This window comes from Brachyhypopomus gauderio, chromosome 4, assembly GCF_052324685.1.
Source record: "Brachyhypopomus gauderio isolate BG-103 chromosome 4, BGAUD_0.2, whole genome shotgun sequence".
NCBI lineage: Eukaryota > Metazoa > Chordata > Actinopteri > Gymnotiformes > Hypopomidae > Brachyhypopomus > Brachyhypopomus gauderio.
In genome coordinates, this window is record NC_135214.1 from 8,136,314 (window position 1) to 8,161,502 (window position 25,189).

At 40.9% G+C, this 25,189-nt stretch overlaps 1 protein-coding gene across 2 annotated transcripts in view; it reads right to left on the reverse strand.

Annotated features, from left to right (window-relative positions):
• Window positions 1–16,086, reverse strand: part of gpm6bb (glycoprotein M6Bb) — a 33,744-nt gene extending 17,658 nt beyond the window's left edge. For both annotated transcript variants that reach the window (XM_077001964.1, XM_077001965.1), the window contains exon 1: window positions 15,948–16,086. In XM_077001964.1, coding sequence (XP_076858079.1) covers window positions 15,948–15,951 — 4 coding nt within the window. In that variant the 5' untranslated portion in view covers window positions 15,952–16,086. The remainder of the gene's footprint in view (window positions 1–15,947) is intronic.
• Between the last annotated feature and the right edge of the window lie 9,103 nt (window positions 16,087–25,189).

Here is a 25,189-nt window from a genome sequence, read left to right on the forward strand (position 1 = left end):
ATCCAGCCGAGTCCCAGAGCCAGCCTGACTAATTCATTCAACACTCATCAGTTCATTCAAAACTTCAGTTTTACACTAAAGATAGAAGTGAGTGCCTCAAAAAATAATTTAGACAACTCACAACCCTTCCTAACATGATGCTCTAAACATGGCAGGATTCACCAAAACACAGCTAATGCTACCTGATATAAGACTGTGACCTACGTGTTCTGCTATTGTGATGAACCTTCATTATTACTGAAGAAAGTGGAGGCATGAGAAGGTGTTGGTCTCAGAATGACCTCAAAGCCTATTAGAGTCCATTACCCAAAAAAACATTTAGGATTTAGGTCATTGCCTAGGTCATTACATGCAAAAATGCTGAACATGTCATAATCTCTCAGGCATCATTTTACATTTCTTAATTTATTTTTTGTTACATTTTGGTAATTCATCCTAACTTGTTTGCAGGTGAATCTTGGTTACAGTAAGTTACAGAACAGTTAAAGGAAGAAAGGGAATTAGCTTTACATCAACCAGTGGTCTCAACCATAGTTCAGAGGTGCACCTCATGAACCTTTATTGTAATCGGCAAACATTTAAGGACACTAAACACTGCAGTACCACAAAGTCTCTTAATGGAAAGACGAGGCTGTGTACAGGGTGAACAGCCAAGAAGACTGTGTGGTGTAGAGGGGTAAGACTGTGTTGTAAGGCTGAGGGGACAAAACAGGTGAAATAAGGGCAACAATTGTGGACCATGTTTTTCATGTAAATCATGGTCTCACAATGGCTGAAGCTGGTCGCTGGGTGCAGCCAAATATTGGAAGTTTTCAATCATTCAAACATTTCATAGAGAAAACGTATGAAATTCAGAAATGTGCACTCTGCTGTAATGCTGCACACTGACATAAATTCTGAAATGTTATTCAATTTTACATTTAGCATTTTTGCATTCTTATACCATACAGAAAATCAAGACTAGCTCATAGGGGTGATAGGTCCCATTTTCACACATCAACAAGAGGAGGCTGTATGTGCTCAGGTTGTTTTGAATGTGTAGAGGAAGGTTTTTGCAGTGTTTTCCAATTGTCTGTCTTTTCTGAATTTCTATCAGATTGATTGTCATCAAATTGCAGTGCAAACAATACAGTCAAACAATATTGGTGTATAAATTTGATTCCAGTCCAATTTCTTGCTATCAGTCTCCCACATACAGTCATGTGTTGGGTTCTGTGTAAGTTTGTATTTTGTGTGTAGCAGGTATTATGCCATTTGAATATACTTACAGTCGGCACTGACAACATGACTAAGTATTTTGACTACCTTGTTCATAGGCAAAGGCACACAGACTAGATATTCTGATGGCACTGACAAATTGACCTAAATATTTGCTTTTGAGGCAAAAACATAGAATTCTGAGTGAAGTATGTGCTTTTGCAGGTATTTCATTGAGTTTTGCTATTTGCACTGTTTTGAGTAATGCAATGCTTCAACTCTTCTGGGAAGGCAGTCTACAAGGTTTAGGAGTATGTTTATGTGGATTGTCTGTAGTGATTGACTCTGCAGAAAGTTTTTGACTTCTTCGTACTATGCGCTTCAGCATCTGCTGACCCCGAGCCCTATATCCTATATCCTTAGCCCTAACTAACCCTAGCCCACGCCTCTATAGAACAAACATACCTCTAGCTGTAGCCCTATATATCTGTAGATGTTCTACATACTCTACAGACTCTCACCCAATATTTTAGTATCTTTTGCTGATCACATAATCTACACATTAGGCCCCCTTCACTCACCATACCCGAGGCTTGTTGGAATTCCTCTAGTGCTGAAATCAGCATGTCTCTAATTGTATGTTTGTGCTGCTGGGATTTAGATTTGGAAGAAGCTCTGATCTTGAGGTCTTTGGCAACCAGCAGTTAGTCTTTCATTTCATATGAATTCACATCTCCCTGGCTGGCACCAGGACATGGTCTGATGTGAAAAGATATGGAGGTGAACGCAACCCAATTCCAAATGTTTCATGCAGAGATATGGAGGTGAAGGCAACTAAATTCCAACCCAATGCAGTGAAATGGATGGGAAGGCAACCCAATTGCAAATGTTCCAAATGCAGAGAAATGGAGATGAAGGCAACCCACTTCCAAATGTTCCAAATGCAGACACTGCTGTTTCAAATCCACACCTCCCCTACATTGTTCATTTGCATTCTGACAGCTGGCATAAGCTTCCAGTGCTAACACTGCAACCAGGCCCGTCGCGATGGGGCAGGCAAACCAGGCAATTGCTTGGGGCCCCAAGCTGGCCTGGGGCCCCCAGACAACAACAGGTTAAGAATTAAATGCAGCGACAAACTGTGTGAGCCCCCCTTTACATTCTCAAAGTCATGAGCAATGACACTGTTCTCAGAATCCCCCTCAAGGGGCCCCTCCCACCAGCTGCTGAAGGCAGGTAGACACTGTCCTGGCAGACAGCCAAGTTTTAGACGCCGGCAAATATGAAACTTAACCATGAAGCGAATTTATCCATCAGGAAGCCAAAAGAGAAAACAAAAGAAGGAAGAGGAACACAAAAAAACTAGTGGTGGGCCGTTAACGGCGTTCGTTAATTTGATACTCTTATCGGGCGATATAAAAATTATCGCCGTTAATATATCTACTAAATGGGTAAGCAAACTATGATGACTTTCAACTTGACAGTTTAGCTCGGCTGTATTCCTAACCAAATTGCACAGTAGGGGCGAGAACGAGTTTTCAAACCTGTGAATTAAAAATCGTACGTGTGTTTACATGGATGCAGCCACGAAGTCGCCAGGTTTGTTTCATGGAAAATTCATTTTTAGGAACGTAAAATATTACCGGAGCGGAGCTCGGAGCGGTCGTTTTCTGCATGGTCCTAGCGCTAGATTCGTCGCTATTTAAATATTTATTTTTAACCGTTAAAACTTCAGAGGACCAAACCGGCTTTTGAAAAAGTCCCCCCCAAATTATGTCCGTGAGATTAAATGTACTAAATGTTGGCTTACATTTCAAATATCATGTTTAGCTGAATAAACATGTTATCAACCCCTTTTAATGTACAGTATGTAGGCTTACAAATGCATGTTTAACTGAATAAACCGTTGAACACGAGTAGCCTACATTTTATTGAGTATGTTTTTTTCTTCAAGTATCAAAGTAGAACAGCTTCCTCAAGCAGTCATTGATGCATTTTGGAAACAGGAGATGAGCCCCTGGTCTAATGCACCCTCTGTATTAAGAAACCCTATCTCAAAAGCTGACTTTTAGTTATTACTTGGGTAGCACACATATGAGCCATTTTAATATAGATTAATCTATATTAATTTCAAGATTTCAGTGAGATTAATCTAGATTTAAAAAATTTATCTATGCCCACCCCTAAAAAAAACACAAGACAGTGGTAAGTGATGATTTACACTGGATAAATTAGGCCTACCTGTACAAATGGTGTAATTTAGCAGCAGGTAGGCTAAAAACAATATATACGTCCCGGGTAATCCCATACTTAAATCTGCTATGTTCAGCTACTAGTAGTAAATTTGTAAAGTAGTTAGTTTGAGGTGTATATGCTGTGGTTCTTGAAGGTGGGCTGCGGCCAGATATGTTTTTTTTTTTGGCCGGAGGGGGGTTTGGGCATGAGATTTCTGGTGTGGAGGTTGGGGGGGCCCCGGTTGGTGTCTTTGCTTGGGGCCCCCAAATACCTTGAAACGGCACTGACTGCAACTAACCATAAAGCACAAAAACTTAAATAGAACATGCACGATGCAAAAACGTTATGGTTCATGTTTATAACATTTATAACTTTATACAACATATCTATTACCTAAAATCTGCAACAGGGCTGAAAACTGTTAAAGAAAGCAGCAGGTTATGCAGCTGTGAACTTCACAGAGCACAACCATAGCAGCACAAAGCCATCATCTCACATCCAGCTGCAGACACACACAGCTGCTCTCCCAACTCAGCACTTGTAGCATTTCCAGATCTGCCAATTGGCAAATGAATGGCAAATTCTTGTCATCAGCATAATCACTCACAGATGAGCAGATTATCAGTCCCAGACACTGTGCTGTATACATTGCATTTCCAGCACTGACAAAATCATACTTTCATACTTTTCACAGCATTCTTTCAGGATGAACATTTAGAGAGTTTGCACTTAGCAGGAGGTTTTCTTGTTATTCAGAACCTATTTCTAGTCTCTCCTCATGTGGAAAATATAAATCCTGGGGAAGAATGCTTTGCATTGGTACTCTGAGCTGCCAGGTTTTTCAGATCAATAAGCAACATAATGATGCTGAGTTGTGCTGTAAGAGCAGAAGGGCAGGGCAGTATGACTATTATACTGAATATATGTTGAGACCAACTTGCCAACTATCAGATTAACATATGACAACACCAGTCTGTCCACACTGCACATTCTGTGGTAAAAAACATCTATATGGAAGAAAAATAGTTCCATCGGATTTTGAATTCGTATTTGAAGCACTGAATTTGTTTGCCCTTGAATTTGAAGCTCTGAATTTTTTTTGCACTGAAATTATGCATCTGAATTTTGTTGCCTTTGAATTTAATGCTTATTAAAATACAATGAAAAAAAATTCGGGCGTTAAAAAATTCAAAAGATTTTTTTTCAAGTTGCTCGAATTCGATTGGTCAAATTTGGCTCACAAAATACGCGTGCAAAATTTCGCGTGCTAAAATACGAGTTCAAAGATATTCAGAGTAAACATCCGGGACACAAAGGATGAGCAATCGATTCAAGACTCCAATCGAACCAAATCCAACCAATCACGCTCCACTGGTCACGGCGCTGTTTGAAGCCACAGGCGGAGAGAGAGTGAGTTATGTCGGCGCACGGGATCGGCTCCTCTTCGGTGAGTGTATTTACTCCTTTATTTGTCTATTGTGGTGTTTTTAAGATTCAGTAAGATACAGTAAACGACGTGTTGCACATCAGAGGTTTGCGCTGGACTGATCTTTTTTTTTAACTCGCTATGTAGTCAACATAGCTGCGTATGTGTGTGTCCGTCAGTCCACACTGTGCTTTATGATATTATATTTATCATAAAATCATTACATTCGTTTATTACTTCCTTACCAGTCGAGTAGTTTACAGCTGTTTTCAACTGTCTCCGTGGGGTAATGGTTAGTGACGAGAGCTTCGGACAAAACGGGCCTGACGAGCGATTTGTTTTTTAAAATTATTATTATATGTATAAAATCTTTCTCTCTGAGTTTACTTTTGGATAAGGAATTTATTTTTTCATTTTCTCTTCTGTTTATTACTCTAAACAGGTAGTTGGACGTGTCACAAGACAGATCAAGCAGTTAATGCCCGGTTCACACTACACGATTTTAGGCTGGTTTTTCAGTCGCCGACTGATCGGCGACAGAAACTGTGGTCGGAGGCAAATCGGCGATCACTCGTGTGAACTGCTGAAAGACACTCGCCGAGCCGTCGCCGACTCGTCGCAGACGACCGGCAGATATCTAGCATGTTTAATATCTAGCAGTCGGCGACTGAGAGTCGGCAGCAGCGTCTAGCTACAGCCAATGGGAACGCGGAGAGAGAACCGCGGCACCGCTGAAGATATCTTTGAAGAATGTAAAAAACTTTCAAGAATGCTTTCAAAACAGTAACCCAGCAAACACACAAACTCCTCACCTTTCTTACAACTTTACTACAACACTGTGTTTAAGTTATTGTGACAGCACTGGAGAAATAGTGCGATTGATTATATCTATGTTCACTGCAACGGAGAGATGAAATAATTCTGGCAACTTGGGACTATGGAGTGTTTAAACGGTAAAAAAAATTATAATAACGAAAATGTGGAGTACATGTACATTGTTTTTTTCTTCTATGTGGTGTTGCTGGTTCTGGCGAGAGTTTCGTTTTCGTGTTCTCGTGTTTTTGGACGGCAGCCAGATGAGTCGGCGATTCCCCAGTTCCCCAGTCGTGTAATTCGTGAGCCCGCGTCGCCGATCAGTCATAGTAGTGCGGACGGCACAAAAACCTGACGACTGAAAAGTCGTGTAGTGTGAACCGGGCATTAGACGAGGGATTAAAGAATCCCCAATGTGGACAGTGCTCACTCGACGACCTGACAGTGGCCTTGCTTTTTCCAAAAGAGGCAGAAGGGAATTTGACTAACTCTGTTATGTTTGATATCATTTTTGAAAACTTCAACTCTTAATAAAATGAAAGTGAGTCAAGCATGAGTTTTAATTAGTTTTATTTTCTGTGGTGTATAATTTTTACCTTTATGTCAAACATCAGAATAACAAAATTGGGCAATCAAACAACTTTTGATTGTATCCATTTACTGCAATGTCTCCTACACTGTAAATAATTTAAAAAAGTAATGAAGCTGCATCTCAGTTTTTTATTGTTTTTTTTATTACTCAAACTAAAACTGATGACAAAATTTGCCATTAATTTTTCATTCATATGGTCTTAACTTTGTAAAGATGTGTTATTTTATTCCAATTCTCAGACCAGTTGTTTCAAATAGACAGGAAATTCTCACAAAACTGGACAGCAGAAATGTAAAGATCACAGCCAGAGGACTGGGATGCAGCTCCTAGGTTAACTGCATCTCTCAAAGCTGTCATCTGTTCATCTGTCAGTGGGCATTCTGTGTGAGGGACAATGATTTTTGAGTGGTCATCAATGGGAAGTCCGTTGTTGTCCCACTCAATATTGGGAATCTCCATTCCCTACAAATAAGTTGTATACACTTATGTGGATAAAATAGCCACTTCCAAACTTTATACATAAACCACACTATTTGTTAAAATCATATTACACTTTCATGTACCTCTGTGCTATCTGCTGCAGGAATTGGGTGATGTGAATGACCCAGCACCCACAGTTGATTAGGGGTCATGTGGCTCTCTGTTCTTATTGGATGATTGTCCCAACCACTACAAAAAGTATCTAGGTCTTCCTGCAGGCATGGTAGGAACACATAGTGGCAACAGAAGATGTGTGTGATGTTGGAAATGTTGAGCCCTCTCCTTCAAGGTAATGGAGAACATCATAGTAGATGCTTGTTACAACGACCCATAGACTTCACCACAGCCTTTTAATCCTGGAATATGATCAAACTGAAATACCTTGTATTAAAAATAACAAAACAACTTGCACTCAAGTTCTGAAACTTCTACTTCAAAAAAGGGCGTCGCCCCCTCAGGCGAGGTGTCCCGCCCCCTCAATTTAAATAATAAGACCCATTTATTTTACTATTGCTACCGCCCCCTCGCTCGCTCAACAATCGTCACACGCCGCCACCCCCACTGAATATGTCCTGGCACCGGTCCAGTATATATATAAATGAATAAAAAATATTAATTATAACAAATCGCTCATCAGTCGCGGGTATCGAACCCAGGCCCGTTTTGTCCGAAGCTTTCGTCACTAACCATTACCCCACGGAGACAGTTGAAAACAGCTGTAAACTACTCGACTGGTAAGGAAGTAATAAACGAATGTAATGATTTTATGATAAATATATCATAAAGCACAGTGTGGACTGACGGACACACACATACGCAGCTATGTTGACTACATAGCGAGTAAAAAAAAAGATCAGTCTAGCGCAAACCTCTGATGTGCAACACGTCGTTTACTGTATCTTACTGAATCTTAAAAACACCACAATAGACAAATAAAGGAGTAAATACACTCACCGAAGAGGAGCCGATCCCGTGCGCCGACATAACTCACTCTCTCTCCGCCTGTGGCTTCAAACAGCGCCGTGACCAGTGGAGCGTGATTGGTTGGATTTGGTTCGATTGGAGTCTTGAATCGATTGCTCATCCTTTGTGTCCCGGATGTTTACTCTGAATATCTTTGAACTCGTATTTTAGCACGCGAAATTTTGCACGCGTATTTTGTGAGCCAAATTTGACCAATCGAATTCGAGCAACTTGAAAAAAAATCTTTTGAATTTTTTAACGCCCGAATTTTTTTTCATTGTATTTTAATAAGCATTAAATTCAAAGGCAACAAAATTCAGATGCATAATTTCAGTGCAAAAAAAATTCAGAGCTTCAAATTCAAGGGCAAACAAATTCAGTGCTTCAAATACGAATTCAAAATCCGATGGAACTATTTTTCTTCCATACATCTAACCCTAACCGTAACCCACTGCACATGCTGTGGTAAAACAGCACATCTAAAGTACAACCTACCCATACAACCTAAAGTACAACCTCAACATCGAAGGTCATTATAGGACTGAAATGTAAAACATCTTTATGAAGCTTTTCTACCTTTTAATTCTGCTTTAAATCGGGACTATAGTAATTGTGTAAAACCATAAATGTAGCTTTATGAAGTCTGACTGAGCTTGTCTGGGAATATTAAAAAGGCGGATCTTGAGGCCTTTTCCAATATTCATGAAGTCAGACAGCTGCACTATTGAGCTCATTCAGAAGGAAATTAAACAAGACTGAACTGAAAGAGTGAAACCGAAGAGCCTTTATCTCTGTGCATCTGTGAAAATCTGAGCAGAGTGGGCAGACTCAGACTCTGAATGTGAGAGCCTGGTGAGATAACAATAAGATTGTATTTGATTGTATACAACACAGCCTGTAATTGAATGATGTCTTTGAATATTCAGATCAGTTGGCATTAATGGCAGTAAGCAGAGTAACCAAACTCATCCAGTGTTGACTAGGGTTAATCCTTCCCCTAATCCTAACCCAACCCCTAACCATACCCCTAATCTTACCCGTAATCCTAGCTCTAACCATAAGCCCTAATCCTACCCGTACTCCTAACCCTAACCCTACCCCTAACACCTAATCCTACCCCTAACCCTAACCCTAATCCAATGCCTTATTCTACCCCTAACGCTACAGCAATGCTCCTCTAACTGGCTACACAAAGTCCTTGATAGTCTCACTAACATATTAGAGTATGTAATATCTACCACTCCTGCTCTATACAGTACAGATGTTTTCAGAGATGCTTCTAAGGCTGGTATAGTGTGGTTTGGTTTGATGAGATTGGAGATTAAGTTGTATGTTTTCAATTCAGAATTGTAAATATCCCCTCATTTCAAATATCTATTTGTTTCAGAAGCTTGAAAGCACTGAAGGTGTCTCATGTTCAGGCTGTAGAGGCTCTAGACCAACATGTAATGCAAGAGCTGTAACAGCTAGCTTCAAATGTGACCATGTCCATCTGATGTTTCTCTGTTCTGATGTGCAAATTTAGACATCTTCACATGAAAGGGAGACAGAGAAAACTATAGCATACTGTGCTGAAATTCTTTACAGCTGTCTGAACCACCTGTTAGGTTCATGAACTGGATGCACGATTGGTTGGAATCCTCAGTAATATTGAATAAGTCCCAGCAGTTCAGCAGCCCAATGCACAGAGCCCTTACCATGTTATAAATGACAGATGGCATAAAAGTCCCAGGGCAGGATTTCCCTGTGGGGTGAGCTTCACGGTTTCACACATGACTAAGGCAGTGCCTCATCTCCTGGACATGACTAAGGCAGTGGCTCATTTCCTGGACATGCATGCTATTGTGTTTCATGCAGCTGTTGTCCCATCCAGAGGGAAACTTGAACTATTTGAGAAGTTTTCATTATCTGCATGCACTCCATACATATTACAACTAAATTTATAGCCAAACAGACAAGACAACGGAGCTGTGAAGCAACATCACACACCAGCAGAAATCTTTCCCTCCGGAAGCAAGTGGCCCACTGGTCCACAGGAACCAGCAGAACCAGTATGAGAAGCTGTGTAATGTCTTTAAGATCAGCATTAGGAGACCTGAGACAAGGACAACAAAGGCATTCAGCATATAAGTTTAAGTGGGTACTTAAAGTTAAAAACTCCTAAAGTCCTATACAACTCCAGTTCTCCATGTCATATGCAAAAAAGGAGTGGGAGGTTATTAGCAAGGTGACAGCTACAGGTGTGATTCTTTGGACTTCACTCAGTAGCAACAGCAGTGAATGCTCACAGCACAAAGGGCTGTCTGTAAGCATCACACTCGCTGTCTCCCACGCCAAGAGCCTCCAAACTCACTTTCAAGCCACATTAACACTCACTTTCACTTAACACTTTTATCAACAAACAATTCAAACACTGGGTAAAGTCATCCAAATGTTCTCCTACTGTACCTCTTCTTAAAATACTCTGTGTGTTTGTGAGACAGAATATAATAAACTAAACACCTTTATAAAAGCAAATCAAGTATTTTGATGCTCCTCTCTTTCTCCATCTTTCTCAGCGTGTCTGATGTCTGTTTCTCCTCTCATCCCTATATGCTAGATAATAAATATGTAGATCAATTATTTTTACTGGATAGCCTGAAAGAGATGTAAATAAGCCACCCCAACAAAAAAGTATAGATTTTTTTATTTTTTCTCCTCAGCAATTCATCAAAACAGGCAAATAGATATTTAAGCAAGTTTTCCTTTGCTTTCCTTTGAGTTAAGTTCATGTGTCATTTTCTTGTGCTTGATTTATGTGTTTTAATCTGACAACATACCACTAACAGTGTGTGTAAAGCATTATTTCACGAGAACCTTCTGGAACAAAACAAAACATCTGATGCACAAACAATGACCTACAACATCTCCCTCACACACACTAAGATTCACACACACTAAGCTTCACACTCTCCGACATAGACTCATGGTCACCATTTCACAGGATCTAATTCCCATCAACAAACAAGCCATCCTGATCCCTATACTGTCAATAAATAATACATTAAAAATAATGACATTAAAGGTAAAAATGCTATTGTTGTTTTCTCCTGGACCTACTCCTCCTGTCACTGGATTTATTTCTTTATTTATTTTACACTGTAGGGAGCGGCTGGCAGCTCTGTGATTCGCTGGCAGCTCTGTGATTCGCTGGCAGCTCTGTGATGGTTTTGGCAGTTTTATTGTTGGGGCTTTTCATAACACAGGGCCAGTAGTGAGGCTTTAGGGCTGAAGCCAGAGTGTCTACGAGGCCCCCAGGCTAGAACTCTCACTTTATATATATATATATATATATATATATATATATATATATATATATATATATATATATATATATATATATATATATATTGCAAAAAGTACAAAATGTACAGGTGTACAAAATTAAACACCTAGGCATGCAGACGTTTGTAAATGTTTTTACAAACATTTGTGAAAGAATGGGTCCCTCTCAGGAGCTCAATTAATTTCAGCGTGGAACTGTGACAGGATGCCACCTGGTCAACAAGTTTAGTCGTGAAATTTCCTTGCTCATAAATATTCCACAGACAACTGTCAGCTGTATTATAAGAAAATGGAAAATGGAGTTTGGAAACGACAGCAACTCAGCCACGAAGTACCGGTATATGTATTGAATATATATAGAATCTTGCCATAAACATTAAATATTTGCATTTGGATCTCATTCCGAATGGAACAACATGCAAATTTGTGAAAATAACTGATGGACCAAGTTTTGTAAACTCAAAATACTGTAAACCCTACAGTTATCTATAGCATCTATAGTTATTGGTATATGGATTCATTTCCTGTATTCATTATTTATTTACTAATCTAGGTATTCTAAAATGAAAGCATTGTGCTGAACATACTAGACCATACAGCACATGTCAAACTAGAGAGAACAACATGCAAACATCAAACTGAAGTTAACACTGGAGTTAAAACACTGCTACATCAAACTGGAGAATAACAGACTGCTTTAAATTGGAGTTAACACACTGGACACAACATATTAACATTAACACATTAGTACATCAACACATTACAGACCCCATCTCTCTGTGCTGCAGACCACTGTGCAATAGACCCCCTCTCTCTGTGCAATAGACTCTCACACTGTGCTATAGAACCTCTCACTGTACTATAGACTGTGCAGACCGTGATTCCATTACTCAGTGTGCCTGGGCTTGACTTATGACCTTGGCTAAGACAAAAATCTGCAAGAATTTAATCTCCTGATTTCAGAACACTTATCAACAATGGAAAGTTTTTGCTGTTGCCTTTCGAAGTTGACTTTATCTGCCATGGGTGTTTTTTTTTTTTACATTATTTTGATATAACAGTAAAATAACAGTCTGTCTTAAACTAAGCTTACTGTTTGACATCCATTCTGTGTGTAATGTTCAGTATGCCTGTAAGCAACAGAGTAAAACAAACCATGAACGACCAAAAAAGGACAAAAATAATAAAACTTTTACAGTTTCACATATAAAACACAAATCATTACATGAAGCAAAAATGCCATGAAACGAACTGCACCCTTAAGTCCAAACCTACTCTTCTCTGAACCAAATCCTAATGCTACACTGCAAAACAAAGCATGCTGCTTTCATAGTCTCATTTTACTCATAAACAATGGGGCAGCACATTGAGCTGCTGAGCTTACTGAGCCAACGGTGACTAAGACTTTCCGAGCCGCCTTTGTGCAGAGCTCATGCTGAACTGTTGTTAGCATAGAACCATAGAGAGTAAGAGCAGAAGCAATGACCCCAGTTTAGCTCATAACCTACTCATATAATATGATGCAGGACTAATCTCCAGGCACCAAGATTCAATTGGCTGAGCAAAAACAAAGGTAACATTTTTCAAGACAGACACAAAATAAAGATTATTTTGTTAATGACAAGTCATGTCAGAAATTAACTAAAGCCATCATCAAAAAAGAGTTAATTAGGCTGTTGTAGAGTAGGTAAAGAAAGTACTCTGCATTAACCATCCATCCATCCATCCATCCATCCATTTTCATCTGCTTATCCGGGTTCGGGTCGCGGGAGCAGTAGTCTAAGCAAAGAGGTCCAGGTTTCCCTTTCCCAAGCCACCTCTTCTAGCTCATCTTGGGGAATATCGAGGCATTCCCAGGAGAGCCAAGAGATTTAATCTCTCCAGTGTGTCCTCCCAGTTGGACATGCCTGGAGCTCCTCCCTAGGGAGACACCCAGGTGGCATCCGGACCAGATGCCCGAACCACCTCAACTGGCTCCTCTCTACGTGGAGGAGCGACTCTACTCTGAGCCTCTCCCAGATGACCATGCTCCGTATCTTATCTCTAAGGGAGAGCCCGGACACCCTGCGGAGAGAAAACTCATTTCAGCCACTCAGAGCTGTTAACTAGGCTGTTGTAGAGAAGGTAATGAATGCACTCTGCATTAACACACTGGGTTATTAGTAAGTGAAACCAAGCTGTGACATCAGCTCTGACATCACACACATTCTGCATGTCTCTGAGGCTCTAGGGCGGAGCTGAGGCTCTAGGGCGGGGCTGAGGCTCTAGGGCGGAGCTTGGTAACCAAAGCCACCAATAGCCATTTTTGACCAAAATAACTCTGGTTAAAGCTTCAAGGAACCCTAGTGGTCTTCAAAGAACAAAAAAAAAAATTATATAATTTTTTTTTTAATGCAAGTATTATAAATAAACATATTAATTCATGTTAATACACACAATTGTATGTTAATATAATTAATATAACTATATTAAATATTAAATAATTATGGAAATATTAACACTACATGTAGGCTAATGGATAATGCTATCTAGTCAACCTATCATGGTTTGCTCTTAAATATGTATTCTTTGGTTCAATCTAGGAGCAAACTTTTAGGTTCCACAACCTATTTTTTTGGTGGAAATGTGCCGAACTGTTCAAAATTTGGTGTGTGAACTGGGACAGAACCCTTTCCACATTGGCCAAAAACTATGAGTGGAGATCATACAGCAGCACCAAACCTGGTTCTGTATGTCCTCAACCCTTCCCAATTTTTCTTTCACTCTCTTAACGTTCTTTTCCCTGTATAAATGAGGTGATAAGAGATGCTGTCTCTGTCGCCAGAAACTCAGAAACTACATCACTGGACATATGGGAGGCTTTCCACATGAGTCACTACTGAACAGTAAGTGCATCAGCATTCAGAACATTTCAGAACATCCTGACTATAATCCCAAAATTCTGCAGCTAGAATAAAAGCATGAAAAAAAAATTGAAACTTCATCTGGGTGGTAAGTCTTCACACAGAAGAGATATAAAGCCATCAGCAGGACCTGACATTCCTCATCAGGGTTCCAACCTGTTTCTAGTAATAATAATAATTTAATTTAATTTCTTTCAGTATATAGCTCTGTGCTGTTGGACAAAAATGATGGCATTATAAGACAGGGAATCCGTCTCATTTGTAGTTTGGAACAGCTGCAAGTTTCAAAGCAAAATGTGAGCTTCATGCAGTTTAGACTGGAATGAATGTTTTCTATGCTGGTGATGTCTGTGCTGGTGATGTCTGTGCTGGTGATGTCTGTGCCTTCAGGTAATTTCACCAATGATGAAAGGAAAATGTAGCATATACTCAAATGTGTCCCAATTATCTTACTGGCCTTAAAAAAGAAAACCGAAATGTATAACAATTGCATAATACCCCCCTCCCAAAAAAGAAAAACCTGCACAATAAAATCATTCATGTTTCAGAAAGAGATTCTGAAGAAGTCAGTACTAAGCTGCATTCTAGGAATCACATAAAGCACAAAGCAGGCCAACGCTCCCAGCAGAGGGTCACGGGGTCAGAGGGCCCCAATTCACTTGCACTGCTTTTCCCAGACTGTGTTCTGAGTGGAGATTCCCTGCACTCCTCCACCAAGAGGGGCTCTCAGAAAGAGGCCGATCCTGAATTAAGGCACACAAAGGCAGCCCTGTGGGAGCGCAAGGTGCTCAGTGAATCACTGCAAAGGCTCTGCACAGTCTGCAGCCAATCCAGAGTCTGCCCCATCATACACAGTCAATACAGCTCCACCAGCACCATCCCCCACCCAGCCAGGACAGGACACATGGTTCAGTTCAAGCAGACAGAGAAGCCCTCGGGAAACAGCCCGGCCGGTGAGAGGAGGTTAGTCACTTTAAATGACAAAAAAACCCCCCAAGATATTCACTATCTCCCACAGCCCTGTAGAGGGGGCAGAGGGGGCAGGACAGTGGCAGTACAAGGGACAGGACAGTGCAGGGGCAGGACAGTGCAGGGGCAGGACAGTGCAGGGGCACAGATACAGATCTCAGATACAAACAAACAAATTACCCAACACAATCTAAATTACATGAAAGAGAAACTGATGACCACAAATAGAAAGAAAGAAAGAAAGAAAGAAAGAAAGAAAGAAAGAAAGAAAGAAAGAAAGCAGACAGGCACCTGGTCCTCTTAAAGTTTTCGGTATCAGTAGGACCCGCGCCTCTCCAGCACCACAATGTTGAGAAGCAGAGGGCATATTGTCACCATGCATATCCTGCCCAATAGAATCTCCCACAAGCCTTTACACTGGAATTTAAGAAATTTTACTCCATAGTCATTCTTGATACCCATCTCTAAGCACCGTTTGCAGAGCGCGCTCACTCTGTGATAAAACATCGAACAAAACACGCATGCTCTGATATAGGGAAGAACTTTTTTCACAAAGGCCTTTTATGCTACACGTTAATTTATTATAGAGAATTTTTCACCGAAAAATAATCTAACATACTGCACAGTTATGTGTCGACCAAGGAGTGAACGATAACAGGACTAAGGGTGGTTAATCTACTTTAAATGAAGTGAATCCGTAGTAGTCTGCTAAAACAATGATATTGTCAGCATAACGTTTTTCCCCTGTAGTTTGGCACAATAAAACAGACGGAGAGTCGATCACTGCTCGCCCTGCTGGCGCTCAGAGTTGCGTTTAGCCTACTGCGATCCTTTAACTCTACCCTAATCGCGTTTTCCGCGTTTAACAGTGATTCTAGGTTAATGCATATGTACAAACGTCAGGAATACTCGCATAATTTGCAAAACATCTTTATCACAAAGTTATGGCGACCAAAATGACACCATTAAATGACAAAACAAAGCTCAAGCTGCAACAACCTCCAGAGGAAATAAAACCGTAACTTTGACCTCGTTTAATACATACCCATTGTTCTTCTGCCTATATCGGTTAACGTAGTTTAAAAGCTTGTGAGTTCAACTGAGCGGATATGTGCCGTCTGCAGAGCAAACGTCGGAGCGCAGGGTCTCGCGCTCCGTCCCACGGCCAGTTTGGAGACGGGGCGGGTGACGTCAGAGACACGGTTTACCGCTGGCAGGGCAGCCAGTTTATCCCTGTGATTAAAGTCGTGTTACTTTAATCTTATTTTATTACTACCATTGTTTAAAAATGCTACTTTAAGCTTATATTATTACACATACATACGTATAAGTAATTAGCGATAAGACCTACTTATCATACATTGCAAAGTTTTATATTTCATGCAGCCTCTTGGAATTCATAGACAAACTTTATTTCTCACTTTCACAACCGTGAAACCGCAATATGCAAAGCATTTATTGTTCCTGCTCTGCGTTTAAATACCGTTTTAGTTTATTTTAATAGCACTTGACAAAAGAACAATTTTCTCATTTTTCTTCCTTTGTGTGCAGCCAGGACTAAGGCTCTATATCATTAGATATTTAGGGCAATTAGCAGACTTTTTTTTATTCAAAACTCCTGTTTTGAAATGTTACATCATGTTATTCAAAAATACCTCAATTATAAAAAAACAAACAAAAATAAAAGATGCTTTGCCCTACCAAGAGGGCTTTTTTATGCATATCCAGATGGCACTAGTGCAGTTATATTTATATGTGTCACCAAACCCTGTTACTATGCTTATTTCAAAGGAGTCTGAACCACAAGGGGCTGAACCACAAACCCAGAAACATCTGAAAAAAAAATCATCCACATTTTCTGACTTTCAGATTTCTCTTTGTTTTCTGTGCCATATTTTTGTCAATTGTGATTTTTTAGACCCAATCGAAATTTGTCCTCCGCTTTTAACCCATCTGTGCAGTTAGAACACACACACACACACTAGTGATTATTAGGGGGCTGTGGATCACACGTGCCCAGAGCGGTGGGCAGCCCTAGCCTGGCGAGCAGTTGGGGTTAGGTGCCTTGCTCAAGGGCACCTCAGTCATGGTCTCAGGTCTGGGAATCGAACCCACGACCCTCCAGTCACAAGACCAGTTCCCTAACCACCAGGCCATGACTGCTTCTGTGTGTTTCTTGAGTTAAACTGTCTTGTCTTTTGAGACCACTGTGTAAGGTTCATGGGGCAAAAGGACCTGCGTGTGATGTAGTTTGTATGCAGTTCCTAATTTAAGGCTCTCACTGTAGGTAAACACTCTCAGGTAAACACTATTAGGTAAACACTCTCAGGTAAACACTCAGGTCAAGGCCTTGGTGTTCAGGGGAAATAAACAGATGCTGATTGTACTTGCTGTAATGCTACTGGTGTGTTTTCAGGAGTCCATGGCCATTAGACATCAGAGCTTCCCCTATACAGTATGAGAGTAACCCTAAATCTAAATTCACCAGTTAAACATAATGGAAGGTAGTAAAGTGTAAATCAGCAAAATGGCCACATCAGGACTGGCTGTGAGCACTAAGCACATTTCACACCAGCACTAACTCTAAACCAGGGTTGTCCAAACTATGGCCCGCGGGCCAACTGTGGCCCAACGTCCAGTTTTTATGGGCCTGCAGCAAATTCTGAAAATACAATTGAATATGATCCGCATAAGAAGCTCAACTCTGTTGCACTTCTCAGTTTCAACACTAGAAAGAACCAGTCATGGAAAAGGTGTTTTTCCACAAAACAAAATTAAGCAAAAAAATAATAATTATCAGGAGTCACCAGAAATGGCAGCACTGAAAAAATCTAAATATCAAGTGAATGTAGAACATTTCAAACACGGTGGGAAAGAAATCAACAGAAAGTGTATCTGTTTAGTATGCTTCATTGCAGGCCAGTCAAGTTCATCCACACCAGACTCTGCCATCCATGTCTTTATGGACCTTGCTTTGTGCACTGGTCCACAGTCATGTTGGAAGTGGCTAGCTCCAAACCGTTCCCACAAAGTTGGGAGCATGGAATTGTCCAAAATGTTTTGGTATGCTGAAGCATTCAGAGTTCCTTTCACTGGAGCTAAGTTGCAAAGCACAGCTCCTGAAAAACAACCCCACATTGCGTATGATTTCATATGCTTGGGAAATGAGACCGGGTTGCCACACCATAATCCCCCCTCCACCAAACTTTACACTTAGCACAATGCAGTCAGACAAGTACCGTTCTCCTGGCAAACACCAAACCCAGACTCATCCATCAGATTGCCAGAGGAGAAACACGATTCGTCATTCCAGAGAACACACTGCTCTAGAGTCCAGTGGCACTGTGCTTTACACCACTGCATCTGACGCTTTGCATTGCACTTGGTGATGTATGGTTTGGATGCAGCCGTTCAACCATGGAAACCCATTCCATGAAGCTCTCTGCACACTGTTCTTGAGTTAATCTGAAGGCCACATGAAGATTGCATGTCTGTGGTGATTGACTCTGCAGAAAGTTGCCGACCTCTTTGCACTATGTGCTTCAGCATCTGCTGACCCCGCTCCATCAGTTTACGTGGCCCTACCACTTCATGGCTGAGTTACCATCGTTCCCAAACACTTCCATTTTCTTATAATACAGCTGACAGTTGACAGTGGAATATTTATATAGTTTAACACAGTATTACAGTATATAGTTCACTACAGTATTGCACTGTGTAGATCACTACAGTATTACAGTATATAGTTCACTACAGTATTGCACTGTGTAGATCACTACAGCATTACAGTATATAGTTCACTACAGTATTGCACTGTGTAGATCACTACAGCATTACAGTATATAGTTCACTACAGTATTGCACTGTGTAGATCACTACAGCATTACAGTATATAGTTCACTACAGTATTGCACTGTGTAGGTCACTACAGCATTACAGTATATAGTTCACTACAGTATTGCACTGTGTAGGTCACTACAGTATTACAGTTTATAGTTCAGTGTTTCCATTCCAGCTCTAGTAACGGTGTTATTTGGCCATTCATGAGCCATTTGCAGGGGACGAATCAGACCACAGTTTGAGCAGCTGCATGCATTCAAGCCTTTTTCAGACAATCACACACACACACACACACACTCACACTCACACACACACACACACACACACACACACACACACACTCACACTCACACTCGTGCCAAGACATCTGTGCATGGCATCATTTGAAATGTGGATATGAGAGGCACAGTAGGCCTGAAGATGGATGAATGGCAAGATGGTTGCTTCTTAATGAAACTTTTTGCCCAGAATTACCCGAAATCACAAGCTATGCTCTCAAACCTTTGACTTGATTTGCAAATACCAAATACTATCATCAGATAACTCCCAAACAAGCCCACACTACACAGGAATCATTACACACTACATAAATACTACAAAAAGCACTCTGGGCAGAACTGCTCTAGGGGTAGACCAGGACATGAATTTATTGTAAAGCACTTGTAGATTCCTGTACTTATCAAAACTTGCACATGAAAACGAAAGTCTACAGAAGAAACCAGCACTGTATGCTCAATGTAATTTGTCATTCTGTGTATATGCAGTAAAACAATGAAGGATTCTCCACATTTCTTTAACACTGGCAAAGTACTGAAACATCTGCAAACAGTAAACATTAAATTACCCAGAAACACTATTTACCTCTTCTCTGAATCTCTAGATTATGGTGAGCACAGTGAATCTGCTGAGATTGGGGATTATGGTGAGCACAGTGAATCTGCTGAGATTGGGGATTATGGAGAGCACAGTGAATCTGCTGAGATTGGGGATTATGGTGAGCACAGTGAATCTGATGAGATTGGGGATTATGGTGGGCACAGTGAATCTGCTGAGATTGGGGATTATGGTGGGCACAGTGAATCTGCTGAGATTGGGGATTATGGTGGGCACAGTGAATCTGCTGAGATTGGGGATTATGGAGAGCACAGTGAATCTGCTGAGATTGGGGATTATGGTGAGCACAGTGAATCTGCTGAGATTGGGGATTATGGTGGGCACAGTGAATCTGCTGAGATTGGGGATTATGGTGGGCACAGTGAATCTGCTGAGATTGGGGATTATGGTGGGCACAGTGAATCTGCTGAGATTGGGGATTATGGTGAGCACAGTGAATCTGCTGAGATTGAGTTGGACTTTGTTCTGCTTGCCTTATTGTCAATCCATGAACAATATCATGGTCTATCACAGTAGCTTGTTTTCCATCTTAAAGGACATGGGTTTGGTCTGGCTTTTCTTAATCTTCCTCCTTGTACACCACCACACTCTTCCTCTTCTCCCTCTTTTAGTTCCAACCTTCATCTCGTTCAAAGGTCACTGTGGAAGTCCACTTCACCCCACTCTCCTCATACTCCCCATACTCTCCTTGTGCTCTCCCCTACATTCCTTTCTCTTCCCTACTCTCTTCAAAATTCCACTCATATTCCTATCATACTCTCCCCATCTCCCCTCATACTCCCCATACTCCCATCTTACTCCCCCAATATTCCTCTTACTTTTCCCTACTCTCTTCATAATTCCCCCACATACACCCTCATACTTTCCTCTTACTCTCCCCATCTCACTTCATACTCCCCTCATAATCTCTTCTTACTCTCCCTCACACTCCTCCTACTCTGCTCCTGCTGTCCTCTACTCTGCTGGTGCTGCCTGACTCTGACTCTGCCTGTGTCAAACATGTGTGTAGCTCATCACAAAAAAGTGTGTGTAGCGAGCATGTACGCAGCTGAACAAGAACAGCCTTGTAAAGACATTTCAGACTGTGCATCTGTGTAAATCACTGCTGTTCATTTCAGATATACACCAAGCATGGTCCTGAGCTCCGTAAGAAGAGACAGAGGAGCATACATAATCCCCAGCATACATGAAATGAAGGAAGAACACTGAGGTTCTCTGTGTTTTGAGGGAGGTGAAGTGAGCAAAATAAAATTCTTCACATTTTGGGGGCATGTAATGGATTCTACGGAGGAGGGGACCACAGCACGGGGGGCACAGAGAGTGAATGCATGAGGGAAAGAAAGAAAGAAAACAAGTGAAGATAGAAAGCTCAGCGTTCCTCTAGTGACTGAAAGAGATAAAGGGTGTAGGGACAATGCCAAGAGCAGAGCTAATCTCCACATATACACACACATTACAGATGCACACATGGCCCTGGGGACAGATTGCACTATTGCAGAGGTCGAAAAGGAAACAACTCTTGCGTGTGTCCCTGAAAAAGCTGTTATGGGCAGAATCATTACCAAAGACATGCACACATGCACACACACGCACACAGATACACGTACAAAGAAACATACATGGAAAGACACACACACTGATTTGTCAGTTATCCACATGTAAAAGGTAGAGTTTATTTCTAATGGTCATTGTGATGGTCACATATAAAATACAAGTACATATAAAATACAAACACTGGATACATCTGGTGTCATTTGTGCATTTATGAACAGCAGATGTTGAGTCCATGTTGAATTCATTCTAGCAATGGTAACAAAACAAAAAATAAGTGAGATTCATTGCCATCTAGTGTTTAAACATATCAATTGCAATGGTTTCTCTTTAATCATAATTTGTTTTAATTATATGACATTTTACTGTGGAAACTTTGTCACACGTTAAGGATATTTGGCTTTCAGGTGAAATTTAAGGCAAATGTAAGATTTCACGCTACAGTGATATTATTTCATGAAATTAGGGCATTTAAGTTTTTGTCAATTGATTTGGTTCATTTCTCAGATCAAAATTGAAATTCTCAATTCTTGATTAAATTGTTCACAGGTGAATCTTGGTTACAGTAAGTTACAGTACAGTTACAGTAAGAAAGGGAATTTGTGTAGGTTTACATCAACCATGAGACAGGGGTCTCAACCATAGTTCAGAGGTGCATCTCACGAACCTTTACTGTCATTGGCAAACATTTATGGACGCTAAACACTGCAGAACCACAGAGTCTCATAATGGAAAGACAAGGCCGTGTACAGGGTGAACAGCCTAGAAGAGGGTTAGACTGTGTGGTGTAAGGCTGAGGGGACAAACAGAGGAAGAGGGTTGTCCCAGGTGAAATAAGGGCAACAATTGTGGACCATGTTTTACATGTAAATCATGGTCTCACAATGGCTGAATGGCTGGTCGCTGGGTGCACCTGAATATTGGAAGAACAACTGTGTCTTCAATCGTTCAAACATTTCATAGAGAAAACATGTACGTAATTCAGAAATGTGCTCTCTGCTGTAATGCTGCACACTGACAAATTCATAACATAAAAAAAATGTTATTCAATTTTACATTTTTGCATTCTTATACCATACAGGACATCAAGACTAGCTCATAGGGGTGGCAGGTCCCATTTTCACACCTCAACAAGAGGAGGCTGTATGTGCTCAGGTTGTTTTGAATGTGTAGAGGAAGCTTCTAATTTTGCAGTTTTTCCATTCAAACAGTTGTCTGTCTTTTCTGAATTTCAATCAGATTTGATTGTCAACAAATTGCAAGGCAAACAATACAGTCAAACCTCATTGGTGTATAAATTTGATTCCAGTCCCATTTCTTGCTATCACTCTCCCACATACCATCATGTGTAACATTGTGTTCTGTGTAAGTTTGTATTTTGTGTGTAACATGTATTGTCATTTGATATACCACAGCGTTCTTGAAATCAGAAGGTTAGCTAGTTAGCTAGTTTCCATCAGAATATACTTACAGTCTGCACTGACAACATGACTAAGTATTTTGACTGCCTTGTTCATAGGCAATGGCACACAGACTGGCACCAGTGCAACCTAGCCCGGTGCCCAGGGAGCAGTTGGGGTTAAGTGCCTTGCTCAAGGGCACCACAACCCTCCGGTCACAGACTGGTTGCCTAACCACCAGAACATGCCAGCACTTGATTTATAGGTCAGTGGTTCCAATCTTTGAATAGGTGAAACACGAGCAAAAGCAGCATCTATGACTTCCTTTGGAATATCACAGTTTTGAAAATGTTCACACATTTCAATAGATTTCTGGAGGAAGTCTTCATTTTCACTACAAATGCCCTTAGGTCTGAGTAGTTGTAAGTGAGGAATTGAGTTTTTGCAGGCCTTGGAATGGAAAGAATTGTATTGTAGATAGGAATGAGAGTCTGTAGGTTTATCATGGGTGGTGGTATTTAAACAAGACTTAGGCTGTGTTCCAAATAGCTTACTACATACTACTGGCATAATGATTGGGCCCAAAATCAGTATCCAGTATGCAGTATGCGAATAAAAATAATCTCCCGTAAAATATTCCAGTACGCAAACAGAACTATCTTTGTGGTGTACTGTCATGCAACACTATGTTCATGTGACCCCATAGTATGCTTTGCTTTTGTCACATACTGAAGAGTGTACTGCATACTTCCAAGGGCGCAGATGGCACTGGGGACGGGGGGGGGACATGTCCCCTCCAGATTTATATTGACCCCATCCGAAATCTAGCATCTACAAGCATAAACGTATATATTGTACAGCTTGGTCCCCCTCACTTCAGAATTTCCATCTGCGCCAATGCATACTACTACGAGGACCAGTATGCAGTATCCAGTACATGCTGAGTGCAGTATGCAGTATCCAATATGTAGTAGGCTACAGCCTTAGTAAAATTTACTGAAACATCCAAAAAGGTTATCTTCATTCCAGGTCTATTCCAGAGCTGGTTGAACTTGGAGAATTAAGAAATGAACAGTTGCAGTCTAATGTGCATGTAGTAATATAAAAATGTCATCGTTGGTATTGGTAATCACAGAAATTGTGGATTCAAGTCCAGTGTATTGCTTAAAAAAACATTCCTCAACAGATCCAACAGAGGTTGGCATAAGATGGTCCCATTTTAGTACCCATACTAAACCCATACCAACTCTTTATTTGTGAGTAGTACTTGGAGTCAGAAGTGAAGCAGTTCAAATTCAACACAAGTTCAGCCAGTCTTAAGAGAATATTTGTAGGAGGGTTCTTCTTGGATCTTGCATCCTTCATTAGGGATGATCGTATACAGACTTTTAATATCCATTGTAAAAAAGCAAGGAGTTGACAGGTAGCATTTGTCCTTTCAGGCGTTCAGGGATTTGTAGAAAGCGTAATGAGTCTTTAATATGTACGTAAGGGTTAAGCAATAGGTTGAAATATGTCATCCAGAAACTGGGATATATTCTCTGTAGGGAATTTTTTTTGTGGATTATTAACAATAGGATTGTGTGCAGAATCAGGAGGTCTCCTGCTGAAATTGTAATGCGGAGAGCACAAACTCGTACACACCGCGTAAGAAAACAGAGGGAGAGGTGGACCCAAGTGCCGACTAGAGCCGACAGAGTCAGTGGCGATAACACGTGAATGTAACACAAGCACACACACAGCGACAGAAATACCAAACAAAAAAGACGCGGAAAAAAACTCAACGCGTGAAAACAAACAAAGGACGCCAGGGGAAGTAATTACCAGTTAACTGGCAGCATGGCAAACGCTGCGACAAACAAAAAACCCAAAACAAAAGAGTAATGGATAGGAAATGTAACAGGTGGAGGAAAACTTGAAATAGGCCAGGTAGCGGCACTGGACATAGAGACTCGAATAAGTTACAGGATTACAAGAGAGAGATAAAGAAAGAGGAAGGTGGCGAGATACCTGTCACGTAGGGCTACGCCCCCTATGCTAGCTGTCACTCCGGTTTCCCTGTTCCTCGTGTCCGTGTTGTTCCCTGCTCCTTGATCCCACCCTGCTTATCTGTCTCCATGGTTTCCTCTCGTCTGCCACGCCCTTATCATCAGTGTTATCACCTGTTCCTAGTCTTGTTCAATGTATTTATAGTCCCAGTGTCTCCCATGTCTGGTATCGGTTATTTTGTGCAATTCATGTATCTCTGTCCGATTCACATATATCTGTTCAAGTTCACTGGCTCTAGTGTTTGTATTTGTGTTTCACCGTTTGTTCCAGCCTGTTCCGTTTTCCCTGCCTGGTTTTGTGAGTACTCCTTATGTTAGTATATCATTGCTTGTTCAATGTTCGGACTCCATGAATGATATGACCCGCGCCATCCTTTTCGACCCTGAATTTGGGATTTCCCTTAATAAATCTCGCTCTCCTCAGCGTTTGTGTCTGCCTCCATGTTCTGCGACACACAGTTCATTACAACACAACGCAAGAGAAGGGCTGAAAGCATACCGGCGTGACCAAAACAATTCAGCAGTGATCCGTCACAACAAACTTCCTTAAGTAA